Source organism: Bos grunniens, chromosome 19 (assembly GCF_055505025.1).
Source record: "Bos grunniens cultivar Pamir isolate PY7600 chromosome 19, Bosgru_T2T1.0, whole genome shotgun sequence".
In the NCBI taxonomy this organism is placed as follows: domain Eukaryota; kingdom Metazoa; phylum Chordata; class Mammalia; order Artiodactyla; family Bovidae; genus Bos; species Bos grunniens.
Window position 1 is genome coordinate 37,720,972 of NC_141183.1, and position 18,907 is coordinate 37,739,878.

The window sequence follows — 18,907 nt, forward strand, 5'->3', positions numbered from 1 at the left end:
CCTGGCTGCAGCCTGAGAAGTGGGAACCGAGGGCCTGTGGCCTTCCCACACCCTGCTTCCCCCAGCCCCACCATAGACAGGAGGGGCCTGGGAGGGGAAGCCTTTGGGAGTTTTGCTCACTCCCTAGCTGGACTGCATGTGGCTGGGGGTTGAGATGTGTAAGCATTTTAGAGCTGAGAAGACCTGAGCTTAAATCCTGGCTCATTCCCCAAACTTATTGGGTGACCACGTCTCTTAATTTCTCTGGGTCCCTTGGAAATGGAGGTTGAGATACCTGCCCCAGGGTTGTGGTGAGGATTAAATGTGATAATGTAGAGCAGCAGTTCAGTAAGTGGGATCCCATGCTGCCAACCCCAGCACCACCCAGGAGCTTGTTGCAAATGCAGGTTCTCAGGTTCTCTCAGACTCCCCAAATTTCGAACTCTGGGGTGAGGGCTGCAGTCTGGAGCAGCGTGGTCTCCAGGTGGTTTGCATGTGCACTGAGGCTGAGGACCACTGGACTAGGGGGCCTATTGTATGCACTGGCAGTCAGGAATTATTATTATTTAATAACATTAGCTCACTTGTGTAGCAGTGACCACACACCTGTAAGTGTTGTATTTATAGGTGCTATTATTATTGTTATGGAGCTTCCCAGGTGGTTGCTAGTAGGAAAGAAGCTACCTGCCAATGAAGGAGATGTAAGAGACACAGGTTTAATCCCTGGGTCGGGAAGATCCCCTGGAGGAGGGCATGGCAATCCAGTCCAATATTTTTGCTTGAAGAATCCCATGGACAGAGGAGCCTGGCAGGCTATGGGCCATAGGGTCACAAAGAGTCAGACACGACTGAAGCGACTTAGCATGCACGCACTATTATTATAACTCAGTTTTGCAGGTGAAGAGGCGTGGAAATTGTTAAGTAAATTCTCCAAGATCATTCTCTTAGTTTTGGTTCCTTGGAAGCAAACCCTGAAACTAGGATTCACATGGACGTGGTTTGTTTTGGGTGTGACCCCAGGAACACGGGTAGGGAGTGGGATGTGAGACAGGGGAGGAGGTGGCCAGTACAGGGTATGTTATGGAGCAGATGGGGACTTGGAATGAGGGTAGAACCTGCATCTTAGGGTGCAGCCTGGAGACAGCAAGGCCTGGGGGACACAGGCAGGGCACTGACCAGAACTGCTGGAGTCACGCCACTGGGACTCCATCATGGGGTCAGCTTGGCTCCAGCTCGGAGCTCTTAACACTGTGTTATCCAGACTGTGCAGGGCCTAGAAACCGAGCCTGTGTGAAGTGAGCACCCAGGGAGCGTCAGAGCCACTGACGAGTGGTGACTGATCTCAGTCAGTGTCTCAGCATCTGTCACCACCTTATTTGATCCTGTACCACGAATCGCAGGAAAACTGCTCTCTGAGTGTAAGAAGTATGGTTGGAGCTTGGAATCCTCAGTGGCAGGATATAGAAGAAGATGGTGGCCCGATACAATGAAGACTGCAGAACTAAGCCTTCTATAGAAGAAACTTCCACAGAAGGAAGTTTCATCTGAAATCCTCTAGGTCATAGCCCTTGTGTGGGATTCCTCAGCAAGGCTTCCATGTAAGAATGAGGGAGAATCAAGGAACCACTTCTGTAGCTCATTTCATGTAGTTGTAATTTCTATAAACTCCTCCCAACACATCAAGAAGCCGAGTCTCTATCAGGGCGATGCCAGTGTAGCTCACTTATACTGAAGTATAACTGCTGCTGCTGCTGCTAAGTCACTTCAGTCGTGTTCGACTGTGCGACCCCATAGACAGCAGCCCAGGAGGCTCCCCCCTCCCTGGGATTCTCCAGGCAAGAACACTGGAGTGGGTTGCCATTTCCTTCTCCAATGCATGAAAGTAAAAAGTGAAAATTGAAAGTAAAGTCGCTCAGTCATGTCCGACCCTCAACGACCCCATGGAGCCTTCCAGGCTTCTCCGTCCATGGGATTTTCCAGGCAGGAGTACTGGAGTGGGGTGCCATTGCCTTCTCCGACTAAAGTATAAAGGACTGACCAAAGTTACCGTGGATTTCTTAAAAAGAAGCCATGGAAAGAGCATAGATTTTGAAAACAGACCTGGATTTGTCTCTTGGTATTGCCAGTTATTGACTCTATGGCCTTGGCAGATTAGCCACGATTCCTCTTTTTATTTTTCTCAGTCCACACTTAGCACATGTGAGTCTCCATGTGTGCTATTCACTTTACACTTGAGGAGCTCCGTCTGTGGTGGTGGAATCAGATATGCATCTAAGTGATTACCACCTAGCATGACTGAGGCATAAGAGAGGTACATGCAGAAGGCTTGGGGCTCGTTACACAGAAGTGACAAATTCTTAGTAACCTGGCTTCCGGGTGACTGGCCAGAAGACAGGAGGACTCGGGGTGACCTGCTTACAGCCCTGTGTGTAGAATATCTACATCCAGGAGAACCAGCAGGCACTCTTTAAGTCATCTTTTAAAGAGGCGATGCAAGAGGCTGTAGTAAAAGCTGAAGAGATGGTGGTGAGATCCAGACAGGACAGAGCGTCACCTATTATACAGCAGGGTTTCTGCCCCGAGTCTCTGAGTACCTTCTTCACTCTGATTGACCCTCCCTGGGGACCCCCAAACCTGGCAACGGAAGAGTTAATGCCTAGTTCAGCAGGAACAGTCAGGCTCTGGTGTTGAATGGTGGCGATTCAGACCAGTACATGCCTTCCATTAGTTATTCAATATTTTGAATATCCCCCAGGATTGGAGAAAGAATTCACCCTGGGAGAGGTGGTGGAGTCACGCAGTTAAAGATCTTCAGAGAAAGTGGGGAGAGGCGGGCACTGGCCCTAGAACCCTCTGGGAGCCCCCTTCCTCTCTTGGGGCTCTGTGGGGCCCTGCATAGCCAGGCTGGCCTCCCTGGTGGAGGCCCGCCCTCGGGACAGCTGCTGGAGCTGCAGACAAAGAGGGCGTCTCTTCGCGGCCCCGGGCAGCCCGCCATCCTCCTGTAAGGGGATCCGGCAAGCCTTGGAAGCCGCAGGAGGCCCCATCAATCACTGAGCATTTCATTATACCTTGGACAACATCCATAATGGAATAAAATGTCAGTAAGTTTACTAGGGGAAAAATAGTAACTTCTCCATAGCCAGTTTGTTTTTTATTGATAGTAATTTCCAAAGACATTCCAATATCTCCGAAGCCATCGTTAATAGCTTCACGGCATGTCCATTTTGATGTGCAAATGAACAGATGCAGAGTCACAGACAATAATGCATCGCCTCCGTTTCAGCCGAAAGTAATAAATCCGCCTCAGAATGTGTCCCAGTGCATCCCTGGGAAGTCCTTTCTTTCTACACATTCTCGCCTCTGTCAGGGAGTTAGAAAAGCCATTCATTATTTTTCCAGGAAAAAAGGCTCACCTCCTCCTCACGAATGAGGGGAGTATCTGGGTCTTGCTACAGAGACGGGGCCAGCCGGGCGTGGGTGTTCCTCCAGACTGGTCAGTTCCACCCACCAGCCGGCTGGGAGCTGGCTAGCCTCTCCTTGTTTTTGAAGAACCCAACCCTGACTGCTCGAAACCCTTTCTTTCTCTTTTATTAATGTGCACTGCTAATATTTACAGAGCCATCGGCACACCCGGCCCCAGGTTACAGTGTAGGATGAGAATAATAATAGCTGTCGCTTATCCGAGCATCTGTTGTGTGCCAACCATTGTTCTGCCTAGATGGACATCTGTTATCTCATTTAATTTAATCTTCAAACAGCCTTATGATGTCAGCCGTGCTATCACCATTTTAATGATGAAGGGTTTGCATTTCGGGGAAGTAAAGTAATCTAAAAGTGTTTATTATTAATAATGACACATTACAGCAGTAACAGTCACCCCTGCGCTCACGCTACATGCCACGCCTGCATTAGATAACTTTCCATGTTATCTCGTGGAATTCTCACAACCGCCCCATGGATTCTGTGGGACCATATGTGCATTTTACAGACGGGGAAGTAGAGGCTACACATGCCAGGTCACACAGCCAGAGCCTGGATTTGAATCTAAGGCAGCTCATTCCCAAGAGATGTTTCTTCCCACCCCATCCCCACACCCCGCCCCGCAAGTGTGTGTATGTGCCAATCTCAGCCTCCAGGGGTCGTGAGCCCAGTCCCCTCTTGGTGACCAGAACCTTCTGGTTAATTTCCCATCAGTGGTGATAAATGTTTAACAACCCCCGAGCTTGTGTTTTGGATGTTTACTTGAAAGCTGTAATAGAATTTCTTCTTTGCTGAGCAACACATGTCAGAAATCTCTCAAATATTAGTTTTCTTTTACTAAGTAGGCAGGCTAAGGAGAACAATTGATTCTCGCTGACCTGGGTGAAAGCTTTTTGGTCTCGGTAGTCCTGAGATTTATATTAAGAGAGAGAAGCTTGCATGGCCGTGGTGTCTGGAGCGCCGAGTAGAGGAGTGGAGCTTGTATCCATGGATGGATACTGTGTGTGGCCATGTGTGTGCTGGCGGACATCCCAGTGAAGGTGGCCTCAAGAGGGTCATAGCCTGGAAGGGAGCAGGACCCTGTGCAGACGTTGAAGGTCTTTGCTTTTGCTGCAGCCCAGTGTTCTCTAATCTGAGGTTTCTGGATCTTCAACCATTTCTGGCGAGACAGAGAGTCCTGTCTCTACCATCTTGGCCATCTTCCCCTGCCTGGCCTTTTTTAACCAGGGGCCCTGGGAATTGCACTTTGGTATAGCCAGTGGGACCAGCCCCTCCTTGCATGTGGGCTCCCTGCTTTCCCTCTTGTACCCTCACAGGATGTCAGTGTGGATTTTAGGATTTCTGACCCACTATTGGCATCATGTCTGACCTTGGCAGCAAGTCACCAGCTAAGGGAAAGTTGTGGTCCCTGCCCTCAGTGAGCCTTAGGTCATGGTACAGAGACGAAACACACAGGTGTACACAATTTTTAACAACAGTTAATGATCAGGATTTGCGTGACAGCAAGCTTTTCAGACACTCAATGTGACAGTGCAGGGAAATGAGAGGCTGCAAAAGATTAGAGTCGTCAGGGCTGTAAGCCATACCATCAAGGATGAGTAGAAAGCAAAGATTGGATGTGCAGGAAGGAGCAGGGACATGACCATGTGGGTGGGAGAAATGAGCAAGGGGAGGGGGAGGGGTGCATTTATCCATTTGACAGTTGAGGAAACTGAGGCATAGAATGTTGAAATTATTTAGTCAAGGTCAGAGACAGATTTAAGCATGCTGTTCATATCCAGGAAAGTCACTCCCTGATTCACGTTCCCAGGAATGTGGCTGGCAGACTCATTCCTTCAAACCATTCAGCTGGTGGCCCTGAGCTTCTGTTTTGGGCCAGCTTCTTGGCAGGAGTAATCAGCACCAGTCTCGCCTGATCTGGGAGATCCAGGACTGGTGGACGAGATGGTCACTCCTCCCCGCAAAGCTGTTTGGGAGTTGGCCGGCTGTGGGGAGGCCTTGGGCACAATGCTTCCCGGAAATGCCCAACTTCCAGAGGCTACAGTGTGCTGCTCAGACGCCACTTGAGACATCCTGGAGCTTAGTGCCAATGTTTCCCGGGAGACCGGCAGCATCTTCATCATGGGTGCCCGATCCAGATCTGGGCACAACTCTTGTGGGTGTGCGGTCACAGCTTGGACGGTGTGATGGCGTGTTTGCAAACTCCTAATGCATAGTTCCTTCAATGCGCTGTGGTGCGTGTGACATTTACACACCGAATGCACTTGTTAGCGTTCAGGTTCTCCGGGCTTCGCTGTGCATTTCTGGGAGGCAGCTCCCTGTCTTGGGGTGTGGCAGGGCAGGACTGTTTCCCACTGACGTGCACCACTGGGTCACTGCTTTGTGCAGCCTTGCCCCTCAACGTTGTCCCCTTCCGAGGATGTGCTGGAGATGCCTGACCTGGTGAGGGCTCAGGGTCCCATGGTCCTAAGGATTCCCACACAGAACAGCCCTCTTACATGTTAATAGACGCCACTTATACACCTCCAGTGATGGGGGCTTCTGCCCTCCTGCGATGGCTGCTATTTTCTTTTCTTTTTTCATGTGAACCATTTTTACAGCCTTGATTGAATTTGTTAACAATATTGCTTTGGTTTATTTATTTATTTATTGGCCGCATAACATGTGGGATCTTAGCTCCCGACCAGGGATCAAACCCACACCCCCTGCATTGGAAGGCGAAGTCTTAACCCCTGGACCACAAGGGATGTCCCAGCAGATTTGTTTTTTCTCTTGGACTAGCTCTCCCTGTTTGCAAAATCTCTATATTAGCTAAGATCAGACTTTGCGTAACTCATTTCTTCCTTCTGGATCACAAGGAGGCAAAAGAGTCTGCCTATCAGTTCATTCATGGAGGCAGACAGGCCTCTCCCGGCCTAGGAAGGGTAGGGATGAAAAGGAGAGGGGTCCAGGTGAAGCAATTAAACCAGCCAGACTTAATTAAACCAGGTGAGGGCTGGCGGAAGAAAGTTGTGTTCTGGCTGATGCCAGGCTCCTGGCAGGGTGTCTACAGGACTGTTGGCCATTAACTAAGAAAGAGGGCAGGAAGGGAACAAGTTGGAAGTGTCCAGAAGCACTGTGGGGAAGGTTGGACCACAACCTTGTCCCCTGGGCTTCTCTGAGAAGTGTCATAGCCAGGAAGGGCAATACCAAGGGTGGGTTCAGGAATTAGGACCCTCCCACTCTCCAGGGTGTCTGAGTCTCTGCTGTGGTTCTCCCTCACTCCCTGCAGGCACCTATGTGGGATGCTTCAGTGACGACGGCCAGGAGCGGACTCTGAAGGGGGCTGTGTTTTTTGACTTGAGAAAGATGACTGTCTCCCACTGCCAGGACGCATGTGCTGAGCGGTAAGTGGGGGGCCCTAACGGTCAGCTCCACTGGAAATAAGGCTAATAGGCCAGAGAGTAGGAGTGGTGTCCCTGAGGTGGTGCTTCTGCTGCCAGTTGGCTTTTGGAGTGTGGTTAGAGCTCGACCGATCAGATGCAGTTGTCCAAAACAAAGAAGGTTTACTGACGAGACGGCAGGGGATTGTGGAAAGAGCTCTGGGCTCAGTGTCAGGAGACCCGGGGTTCCTGTCCTGAGATTCCAGGACTCATCCTTATCCAGGCCCCAGACCCAGTGGCCATTCCTGGATCCAGACCTCAGTGCCCCGGGCCAGGCTAGGGACTCACCCCAGGCCCCGCTCTACCTGCAGGTCCTACATCTATGCTGGCTTGGAGGCTGGGGCCGAGTGCTACTGTGGGAACCGACTCCCAGCGATGAGCGTCGGGCCGGAGGAGTGTAACCACGAGTGCAAAGGGGAGAAGAGCTCCATGTGCGGAGGTGTGGGCCGGCTCTCCGTGTACCGCGTGGAGGAGCTGCAGCCCGGCTCCAGGAAGCGTGAGTGCGCCAGCCTCTCCCTCAGCTCTGTCTGCCCCTGCTCTCTGCCACCTGTGCATCCACAGCCCTTCATCTAAATTCTGTGGGACGGAACCTGTGCTCTGCCTTCCCTACCACCTTCCCTGGACAGGCTTGTGGCAGGGGGCGAGGTGTTAGGGTCTGCCAAAGATCGCTTGAGTTCATGACCAAACCACATCTTTCCTTGTCCTCTGCAGGAGAGAAAAACCAATCAGGAGGCCCAGAGCCTTGGTCTAGGTGTTTCTCAGACATGCTGTGTGGCCTCCCATCTTTGGGTTCCAGTCTATTTTGTCAAGTGCTGAGGCAGACTTTCATTACCCGGGGCGGACCAGATAGTAGGAATGTTTCCTAGCTATACAACACCCTGAAATGCTGGTGAAAGTGAAAGTCACTCTGTCATGTCCGACTTTTCGCGACCCCATGGACTATACAGTCCCTGGAATTCTCCAGACTAGAATACTGGAGTGGGTAGCCTTTCCCTTCTCCAGGGGATCTTTCCAATCCAGGGATCGAACCCACGTCTCCCACATTGCAGGTGGATTCTTTACCAACTGAGCTATCAGGGAAGCCCGTGAAAGTGCTGGGTAAAACTGAACATGTGTTGTTGTAAATGCAAAGCTGAACTATCAAAAAAGTAAGGAAATCCCCGGCTCCATTGGGAACTAGGAATCATGATGATGAGATGAAGACAGTCAACGATGCGGTGCAGCACTGGGTCTTCATGGGGGAAGCTGCTGGTCTTGGTGGCCACACGGCTTAGGTTTTAGGGTCCATGGAGGACAGGAAAGGAGGTTTTGAGTCTGCCAAGGTAGGGACCTGGATTGAAACTTCTTTGTGAAGTTGGATTCAATTTCACTGAAGTATGTACATCAGTGAAATTTTAGATTAAAGCAAACAAACACCTGCCAGAGACAGAAAAACTTGTCTGTTTGACCTGAGCTTCAGGTTGAGATCAGAGGAAGGGGCAGAGTAGGTCATCTGTGGCTCCATCTTGGAGGTGCCCTCCTGCCCTAAGTGGCCTGGGGCTCTCACCTGGGGAGCTGGGAAGAAGGGTGTGAAATGGGAGTGACAGCCTGTGCCACACCTGAAGTCTAGAGGCAGCTGAGGTTCTGCCAGCAGCATCTTACATCACTGACTTCTCACAGCTCATGCTGCATCCTTACCTCTCAGCATGTATAGGGCACCTGCTGTATGTCAGGGTCAGGACTGGGTGTGGGGTGCAAAAGGGTGACCCAGATGCTGCCTCCCCCCAGGCTGCAGGGAGGTACTCACAGTGGAGCATGGGTTCAATCCCTAATCAGGGAACTAGGATCCCACATGCTGCACAGCATGGTGAAAAAGAAAAAAAAAAAAAAAATCAACAGATTTGTGGAAGGAAGGGAGAAAGGGAAGAAAGGAGGGAGGGGGGAAGGATGGACACTGTCCCCCGAGGGCTGGCGGGAGTAGCAGGTCATGAGTTCAGCAGCTTCAGCCAAGTGGTCCCTTGTCAGTGATCCTGGTGAGCAAGGTTCTGGGGTCTGGTTTCTCTCAGGAGCCTGGCTTGACCACAGCCTGTCTGGGCAGTTTACCCTCTCCGATTTGGAATCTGCTCCTCCTGAGTGCAGTTCCACCTATTTCAGGATCTGAAGCTGCCATTTCCCCTGGGTCAGGCCCCAAGAAGGGCAGGCACTGCTTCTCACCAGATCCCCATTTCCTTCCCCGCAGGGAGGACTGTCACGTACCGGGGCTGCTTCCGACTGCCAGAGAATATCACGCATGCCTTCCCCGACTCCCTGGTACAGGCCAACGTGACCGTGGAGACGTGCTCCGGATTCTGCTCCCAGAAAGTAAGAGGAATTATGACTTCACAGCTCTGTCCTTTAGCCATCCAGCCAGAATGGTAGTCTCAGGGAGCGGCAGGTGCCCGTGGGGAACTGCAGCTCTCTGTCCTCCTTGGATCCCGGGTGGGAGCTGAGGAGGGAGGGAGGCAGGCTTTGCAGCAGAGTCACTGAGGATGCCAGCAGGGACCCGGCTGATGCTGAGATCTGAGCCTGGGTGGGGGATTGTCAGTGAAGGTTGTAAAACTGAAAGGATCGTGCCTTTCCCGACGTGAGCTCTTGGCACAAGTGTCAGATGTTAAATTGACTTGGTTTGGAAGCTGGAAGATGCTGGCTCGGGACTTGGGGAGTGCTGATGGATTTTCTGTTATTGGCACTGACAGCATTGGGCCAAGAATCCAACTTCAGGGGCTGTAGTCGCTCAAGTCCCTTTGGTCTCTCAGCCAGGGCTGAGGCGTGGAGTGTGACTCTGTGCAAGGGCTGGACTGGGTACCAAAGGCCATGCGCCTCCACCGCATGTCAGCTCTGGGGTGGGAGACATCGATCAAGGCCAGATGGGGTTTGCACATGGCATGATTGGGATGGGGTGTGAAGCAGGGCTGGTGAGACCTGCAGGCTGCCCCAAGAGCTTTGAGATCTGAGGCTGGAGACCCGAGATCTCCAGACTGGGCCAGATGCTATGGCCCTGGAAATGGCCCTGAGTGGCAGTAGGCTAGGACTTGGGGCTGCTCCAAATCCTGGGGTCCACTGGCTTTGGTGGGACTGTAAGACGTGGCAGTGTAACCGAGTGGGGCTAGGAGACAGGCGGGTCCTGGCTGTGATGGGGATGATGATGGTTATCAACAGTCCTAACCGGTACTCATCATTTATTTCATGCCAGTTTCTGTTCCAACTTCACATGGGTTAACCCATTTAATCCTCTTGACAACCGAATGGGATAGGTGTTCTGAGTAACTGCATCTTGCAGGTGAGGAAACAGAAAGCTTAAGCATTCTGCCTGAAGTCACACAGCCAGGAATGGGGAGAGCCAGGAATTGAACTCTGCCTAGTTCCGTAGCCTTCTGGTGCTTTGAAGGGTGCAGGGCGTAGACTTCAGTGAAAACATGTGGAGTTGGACACAAAGACATGCCCTCCATGGGCCGCCCTCCCTCTGCTCTGTGGTCTCAGCCCCCTTGAGATGCTTCCCTTGGATTTGGGTGAGACAAAGCCTTTTTCCTACATGCTTTCCTCTTGCACAAGCGCAGCCTTTGAAGTGTCTCTCTTCCATCTCCAGCATTTCCAAAGCCACTGCCAAGGGTGTCTTGGTGTCAGGGCTCATGAGACACAATACTGGGATCCGAGAAGACCATTTTGTTGATTCACAGACACCTGGACTGGGGCCCCCTTCTCCCCCTCTCCCGCTGGTGGGACCAGAGCCAGTAGAGGTGGCAAGGACACCTGCTCACACAGCAGGGAAGCAGACCTCCCACTCCGGGCTTCCTTCACACCTGCAGTTCAGAGCAGCTCCCTGGAAAGACCCCCACTGTAATCAGAGGAACTCAACTGGTCCAGATCTGCTGGCCTCCTGGGTCAACAGATGTACAGGCATCTTCCTGTGTGCTGGACGCTGGGTTGCAGCCTTCCCCCTGCTGGTCAGCTCTGATTCTCCCAGCACTCTGTGAAGGGGGATAGTCTGACCCCCGCTTGCTGCAGAGCCAGCGCAGGTTTGCAGGAGTGAGAGTTCTCATACACAAGCATGGAGGGACCGGCTTTACATCCCACTCTTATCTGTCTGTCTGTTGGTCGCTCAGTCATGCCTGACTCTTTGCAACCCCATGGACTGCAGCACCACCCCGCCCCCCATAGGCTCCTCGGTCCATGGGATGTTCCAGGCAAGGATATAGGAGTGGCTTGCCATTTCCTTCTCGTATATATATATATACAATTTAATTAATTAATTTATTTCTCTTTGGCTGCACAGGGTCTTCACTGCTGTGTGCAGGCGTTCCCTAGTTGCGATGAGCAGGGGCTACTCTTCAAGGTGGTTCGAGGCCTCCTCGTTGTGGTGGCTTCTCTTGTTGCAGAGCACAGGCTCTAGGCGTGCAGGCTCAGTGGTTGTGGCATACGGGCTTAGTCGCTCCACGGCATGTGGGATCTTCCTGGACCCCTGTCTCCTGCATTGGCAGGTGAATTCTTAACCACTGGACCACAGGGACGTCCCCCTACATCCCACTCTTAACCCCATGCCCCATGCTTTTCATGCTGCTGCCTCTCAGTGTGACATCGGTGGAGGAAGGGGACAGGTGGGTGGGCTGTCGAGGAGGAGACAGGAAAAGAAACAAGAGGAAGGGAGCCGGCAGCCTCACAGCTGTGCGTCTTTGGTGCTTTGAATTATTTTCCATAGATAAGATGCTCGCGTGGAACACGGTGAAAGGACACCCAAGGGTGTCCAGGGGAAAGTCTTCCTCTCACCCCTCTGTGTCGTCCACTCTGTCCTTCCTTGGGTGCAGGTGATGGGCCTAACCTCTCCCTTCCCCTCTCAGAGAAATTCTGTGAACGTTCAGGCAGTTGTTCCTTTACAGAGTCAGGATGGCGTTACAAACCCCACAGATGGTGACAAGCCATACGCACTACCCTGCCCCCTCTCCTTCCCTGTGTCTTACAGATTGCTCCAAATTGGCACAGGAAGCGCTTCCTCACTCTTCTATGCCATTACATGGATGTCCTATAATTTATTTAACAAACACCCCACTGTTAAGCATTTAGGTTGTTTCCAATCTTTTGCTTTTACAAACAAGGTTGCGATGACTATCCTTATAGCGGGGTAGTTCTGTGTTTGTGGTGGATCTGCTGGATACATTTCCTAGGAGGGGCTAGGTCCTTGTTCTGTGAGTAAACTTTGCTGTGCTGCCCTGATCAAAAGCTGTGTTCATTTTATGCTTATGCCCCAGCTCTGTGTGAGAGAGAAGCAAGGCACTCCTGAGACTCTGCTGTTGGGGAGGATGGTTTCAAAGCCACATCCCAGGTGGATGCCCCAGTGTATGGGGGCACCTTCCCTGGGGCAGCCTGTGAGGGGCCCAGACACAGAACTCGAAGCTTTTAAACTCTTCAACGCCTATTTCCAGCCTTTCTTCAGATGTACTGACACAAATCCAGGTTGCTGCAGTCTCTCACTGGAGCATGTGCCAAAAGAGACCTGCAGGCTCTTGGTACCTTATGCCATTTTGCACCTTAACGCTTCATACTTCTCCCCTTGAGATGCATTTCTTGGATGGGTTACCTGCTCAGCTCTGGGCAGTGATGCTGCGAATTGTTCAGATAGAACAAGGATGAAGGGGCACCCAGGGTCTCATAAATGACCTTTGCCCTCCAGGTGTCAGGATCTGTGCTAACGGCTTGGCTCCTATCCTCGCCTCCCCTGTATCGTCGGATGGGGGGTGGGGGTTGTTTTCTTGGGTCCCATTGTTTAGATCCACAGAATGTTGCAGCTGTGAGGAGTAGTCACTATTTCCAGCTTTCATGTTGAAAGCAGGTCTTGGCAGGACACATTTAGTGGGACAGGGGCCAAATGCATACACTGACACCGGGTAGGGGGTGCCAGTCCCCCCGAAGAGAGGCTAAGACAGGAAGCAGGGACTCTGGCATACATCAGAGTAAGGTCTGTGCCTGATGAAGATGAAGGAGACTGGGAGGAAGGCTCAGGAAAGAGGACTGCAACTTTTTAGAAGGGTTGTTAGTTGGTCAGTCTTGTCCGACTCTTTGTGACCCTATGGACTATAGTTTGTCAGGCTCCTCTGTCCATGGGATTTCTCAGGCAAGGATACTGGAGTGGGTATCTCCAGGGGACCTTTCCAACCCAGGGACTGAACCCAGGTCTCCTACATTGCAGGCAGATTCTTTACTGTCTGAGCCACTGATGCTGGGCAATGTCAAAGGGCAAACGAGGGGTGTGAGGAATGCACATAACTGGGCAGGGGTGAGGGGGTTGGGAAAGCAGCCAGCCTGCCCACCCAGTATGCAGGGCTCCACTGCACCATGTGGAAGGTAGGGCGGGGACAGGTTGCAATGGGCCTCAGAGGCCTGCCTCTCAATCCAGATGTTTTTCAGTTGGTAAGAGGGAGCTATGGACGGTGTCAGCGGGGAGCGGGCAGTGTAACTGGTGTGGGCTTCATAGCTGTGGGTGGGATGCTGGGATACCTCTGGGAGGCAGTGGTCCTCGGGGCCACCCCCAGAGATGCCTTGGCAATACTGTGACCCAAGTTTGCCTGTGACCTGGCTCTGGAATTAGGGATTCCAGGTAGGGCGAGGATGATGCTACAGATGTGCTCGCAGGTAAAGCCACCATCTATCTGAGAGAGTGAGCCTTTGGTCCCCAGAATGTCTGTTCCTCCCTTCTCCCTCGTCCTGCCCTGTGGTTGTGAGTATGACTTGGACTCAGGCCTTCTGGATGGTCCGTATCAGCTCTCAGTGGGAGCTGGACTAGGACCCTGATCTCACTCTACGTCAGGGTTGCTCATCCTTGCAACTGTTATCAGTTGGGTCAGCTAATTTGTGTGGGGATCTGTCTGTACATTGTAGGATATTTAGCATCCCTCTACCCTGCTACAGACCAATAGCACCTCCATGCTTAGATGTGACAACCCAGACTGTCTCCAGACATAGCCAGGGGTCCTCTGTGGCACTCCCATTGAGAACCACTGTCCAGCGGGCCACCTGGAACCTATTGGCTCAGCCATGCCAAGACCCAGCTCACATTTGCCATGCATCTGAATCCTAGTGATGGATTATCTTCAACAATTATTTAGGGAGGATGAAGGAGCAAATTCCACCTCCAGCCCTGAGGTCTGGTGGATGGAGGATCAGTCAGAAGTTGAGGCCTGCAGAGGTCACAGTTCTATTTGCCAGAAGGGTTTTCTTTGTCCTCTCCTGGATGTGGAGGGTGAGGGAGAGAGGTGAATTGGGGGATTACTGGCTGTGCTTTCCTGCCTGGAGTGCCAAGCACTTCCTCTCCAGAAAGGCCAGCAGCAACCAAGGCTGCAGAGACATCCCAGTTGCAGCTTCATCTCATCCTAATTTGGCTTCTAGACAAGCTCGGATATACTGCAATGTGGGAATGGTTACGTGATGCCATGGCCATACAGTGGACTATAATACAGCCATTGAAAATGTTTTCAAAGTCTTTTATGATGGAAATGCTCACAGCAGAATGTTAAATGGGGCACAGCTAAATCGGGGAGTCGGGGCTACAGGCTTAATTAGGGCTGACTGGGCAGGGGCGCCAGGAGCAGCAGATGCCAGAGGTGGGGCACAAAATCAGGAAAAGAGGGGGCGCCTTCCTTGTGCCATGCCCCAGTTTTGAGCACCATCTGAGGTTTATTTGTGGCTCCCGATAAAAATCTCTGCTTTTTTTTTTTCTCTTTGCTAGTTAGTTACAATGGATTTGGGGAGCTCCCAGAATGTAGTTTGACAAGGAAAGAACATTTTGGGCCACATCAGCATCTTAATGATCTGACTGTCTGCCAACAAGAGCAACTTGACCTATGTAAATGTGTTTTTAAACACAGTAAAATGATCTTGTCTAATTTTCTGCGATCGTGTTGGAGCTGGAAGAAAACCTGCTCATTCTCAGTCCTCCGGATCCTGTCACCTCCTTCATTTGGACAGAAGGTGAGAATGAGCTTAGCTGTTTGCAGTGCTGCCCATTCGGGTGAGGGGTCATTAATTTTGAAGCCCCGTATTGGTGCACAAGTAGACAGGCCCTTTATGGGAGCGTGTGTTCCATGGCAGGGCTGATGTGTGAAATCCAGCACCATCTGTAAATAGGTTACTAACGTGTGAAGCTTCAGCTATTAAGCCTTGTGATCTGAGGCTTGTTCTCTCAGCAACCGCTAGTAGTTCTACCGAGAAAGGCATCGCAGGGAGAGGTGTTATCCTTTCCACCTGCCCCCTTTTAGCCTCTTTTGGGGTGTGTGAGTTCTGCATACAGAATAGTAACCACCTGGATGTTTTCCCATCGATGTATCTTCTGAGTTTTTTTTCCTTTGTCCATTTAACGGAGGCGCTAACCCAGCTGCTTGTGCAGTGGAAAGGCACAGATTAACTCTGAGCCTGCTTGTTCTCTGCTGGGCGGTGGCCTGACCAAATCCCCTTAGATCTTGATAGATGCAGTCCATCCTGCGTGGCTCCATTCCCTCCACTGGGCATGAAATTTCACGTCTCTGCCAAGGATTGGGTCTGTAAGGATCTGGGTTTTGTGAATTAGTACCTCTGTCTGATGTCTGGGGCTCCAGTCTGTGGAGAGCCATTGCCCAAGGGGACAGTCCCTAGGGGACACTCTGACATTTGCCCCAAGCTATCTTGAGGTGGCACCTTTGAGGCTGGAGACATGGAAGGGGACTAGTGAGTCAGTGCTTCCAGTGAAGAAGAGTGGATACAGGGAGATGGCCCAGCGCCCCCACCACACTCCATGTGTTAGCCCCCCCCAGACTCAGACCAACCAATCTGCCGAGAATCTACTCTCTGAAAGACACCTTAATAGTATGGTTGTCCCTTGAAGAACACAGTTTGAACTGCACTTGTCCACTGGTACATAGATTTTTTTTCAATGAAAAGGTACCACCGTTTACATCATCAGCCACTGGTTGAATCCGCAGACGTAGAACCACAGACTTGAGGAGCCGAGGATTTTGTTATCAGCAGTGGGTTCTGGAACCTATTCCCTGCAGATACCAAGAGATGACTGTATTTCATTCCATCCACAAATCCCCTTATAGCTGGAGAAGTCAAGACTCCATCTGTCTGAATTTAAACTCATACCAGAACCCTTAATCATTAAGCTATGCCCCCCTTTTACAGATGATAAAATCAAGGCTCGCACTGCCCAATAGTTTGTTGACAGTCATGTAAATGGGATTCAAAACCTGGGATTCGTGGGGCTTCCAATTGGCGCTAGTGGTAAAGAACCTGCCTGCCAATGCAGGAGACATAAGAGACATGGGTTCTATCCCTGGGTCTAGAAGATCCCCTGGAGGAGGGCTTGGCAAAGCCCGGGATTCCTTATGACAAGCCTTGAACTGGGTCCATTTCCCATAACTGCCTTTCCAAACCACACAGCTCCGCACCTGCACTCAGGTCAGAGGGAAACATGCTCTCAGTTCCAGGATCAGTAGGTTTACGTTCAATCTGACATTTGCCTGAAAACAAGAGTCAACCCCTTCACCCCCCATCTCCCTCCATGGGCATCTCCTCTCCTTTTTGTGTCTTGAATGTTACCCAGTTCTGCCTCTGGAAGCGAGAGACTGGTCAAAGCCAACCTCCATGCTGGTTCACGGATTTCATCACAAATCTACTGCCTTCACGTGTTTGCCTCCCAGGGGTCAAGTGTGGTGTATGGCAAAGCCCCGGACTAGGAGTCTGGAAGGCTGGCCTCTGCTCCCACTCACATACCCTGACTGTCTGAGGTTGTTGTGGGCTTCCTTCCACCTGCCTCCAAGCCTTAGTTTCCCCTTCTGAAACCTGAAGCTCCTGTCTCTGAAGTTTGGGGTGATGCTGCATAATCCTAGAGATCCTGAGAAAGATGCCTAGAGAAGAGCAAGGATGGAGGAGAGGAGATCCCAGAGGGGTTGCCGCTCGGGGCCTCACTCCTTGCCTGGTGGAAATGTCCACTCCTTGACCCCTTGGCCACGGCCAAGCCTTTGCCTATGGATCTCCACCCCACCCAGGGATTCCCAGGTGGCGCAGTGGTGAAGAATCCACCTGCCAACGCCAGAGATACAAGAGACACGGGTTCAATCCCTGGGTGCAGAAGATCCCCTGGAGGAGGAAATGGCAATCCATTCCAATATTCTTGCCTAGAGAATCCCATGGACAGAGGAGCCTGGCGGGCTACAGTCTATAGAGTTGCAAAGAGTCAGACAGGACTGAGCATACATGCGTGTACATGCCCCACCACTTGGAGAGCCCAGCCCTGGCCATGTCATGACCTGGCTCTAGGCTGAATGCCCACCCACACCACAGCCCCAGCCCGCACCCGAGCTCCCATCCTGGGCACCCAGCCTCAAGCTGTAGAGGAAGTACCGGGATGAGAATGTATATCCCCCCTGCCCTCTGACACAGGCTGAGCCGGCTCCCTTTCGAACCCCTCATCTGTTTGAAACAGTGCCACGCCTGTGCTCCCATTTTTCTGCCTTGCTTTCTTGGTTCATTTTCTCCTCTTTGTTCTCTCTGCACATACATTCTCTCTGTCTCTCTGTCTCTCTCTGGAGCTTGGGGTGGAGGTACAGGAAACAAGGAGGTCGGCAGCAAGATAAGATTTATCAATATTTAATTTTTATGGAAATCCTGTCTTAGAAATCCCCAAGGGGCTAAAAACTGTTCTGTGTTTTCAGGATCCAGTGATGTTGCTGAAGAGGTTATGTTGTAAATAAAACCACATTACTGTCTGCAGCTCTCCCATTGCTCTGCAAACACCCGGAAACCTGACAGTTTAATCCACTCAAGGAAGCAAAAAGGTTCAGGTCACTGGTGGGGGCAGCCCAGGGATACAGGCTCCTGAGGCCTCAACATCAGCCACTACCACCAGGGAGGGAGACAGAGCCAGCCCAAGAGCAGACTTTTTTTTTTTTTTTTTTACCATGTGGCTGAGATTCTTGTCTGAACAGAAGTCTCAGGATGGCAGAGCCCCCTGGGGTTCCTGTTGTCAGAGAGAGTTTGCTTAGATGGAGCAGACTTTCTTCTCTTACTCATGCCTGGGGCACAAGTGACCCACAGAAGGCTCATGTCCAAGTGTATTGCCAACAACTTTGGGGGGAGTTGAGATCTAGAAAGGACGTTCATTCATTCATTCCTTGGTTCCTCCATCCAACATTCATTAAGCATCCACCATGTTGTCAGTACTGTTCTGGGTACTGAGAATGCAGCAAAGCACGCCAGGCACTCAAAAATCTCAGCTTACATTCTCGTGGATAAAGGCAGACAGTGTGTGTGTGTGTGTGTGTGTGTGTGTGTGTGTGTGTGTTAGTCATTCAACTGTGTCTGACTCTTTGTGATCCCATGGACTGTAGCCTGCCAGCCTCCTCTGTCCATGGCATTCTCCAGGCAAGAATACTGGAGTGGGTAGCCATTCCCTTCTCCAGGGGATCTTCCTGACCCAGGAATTGAACCTGGGTCTCCCACATTGCAGGCAGAGTCTTCACCATCTGAGCCACCAGGGAAACCCCAAAGACAGATAGTAAACCACGAAAAATAAGTGAAATAGTATACTGAATGATGACAAGCGCTGTGGAGAAGAAAGCAGAAACCTTACATCCTTATGGTATTTTCCCGTGGGAAATGAAGATGTGTATCCACTGAAATTCTTGTCCAGGAATGTTTATAGCAGCAAGATTCATAATAGGTAAAACTGGAAGCAGCCCAGGGGTCCATCAAGTGAATGAATCCACAAACTGTTATGTGCACACACGGAATAATACTCAGCGATATAAAGGAGCAATCTACTGCCAGATAAAACAACATGCATGGACTTAAAAACTATTTTTTTTCTGAAAGGAACCAGACTCACAAACATATGCGCTGAGGGATTCTATTTATAGGCCATTCTAGAATAGACAAAACTCATCCGTGCTGATGGGAATCAGACTAGGAGGAGGGAGGGAGAGATGAGTGGGAAGGGGCCGAGGAAACTGGTGGGAGGGAGCTGCTGTGCGTCCTGATAACCA

At 51.2% G+C, this 18,907-nt stretch overlaps 1 protein-coding gene across 5 annotated transcripts in view; it reads left to right on the plus strand.

Annotated features, from left to right (window-relative positions):
* WSCD1 (WSC domain sialate O sulfotransferase 1) overlaps positions 1 to 18,907 on the plus strand; it is a 46,526-nt gene that overhangs the window by 11,509 nt on the left and 16,110 nt on the right. For 4 of the 5 annotated variants that reach the window (XR_015148029.1, XM_086359499.1, XM_086359501.1 and 1 more), the window contains exons 3-5: positions 6,731 to 6,845; positions 7,193 to 7,377; positions 9,100 to 9,221. Coding sequence is in view for 4 of the 5 variants with exons in the window: in XM_086359499.1 (XP_086215625.1) it covers positions 6,731 to 6,845; positions 7,193 to 7,377; positions 9,100 to 9,221 (422 nt within the window). In the remaining variant the exon portion in view is untranslated. Of the gene's footprint in view, positions 1 to 6,730; positions 6,846 to 7,192; positions 7,378 to 9,099; positions 9,222 to 14,633; positions 14,859 to 18,907 lie in introns of those variants that run through there. The other variant, XM_086359502.1, reaches the window with a different exon arrangement.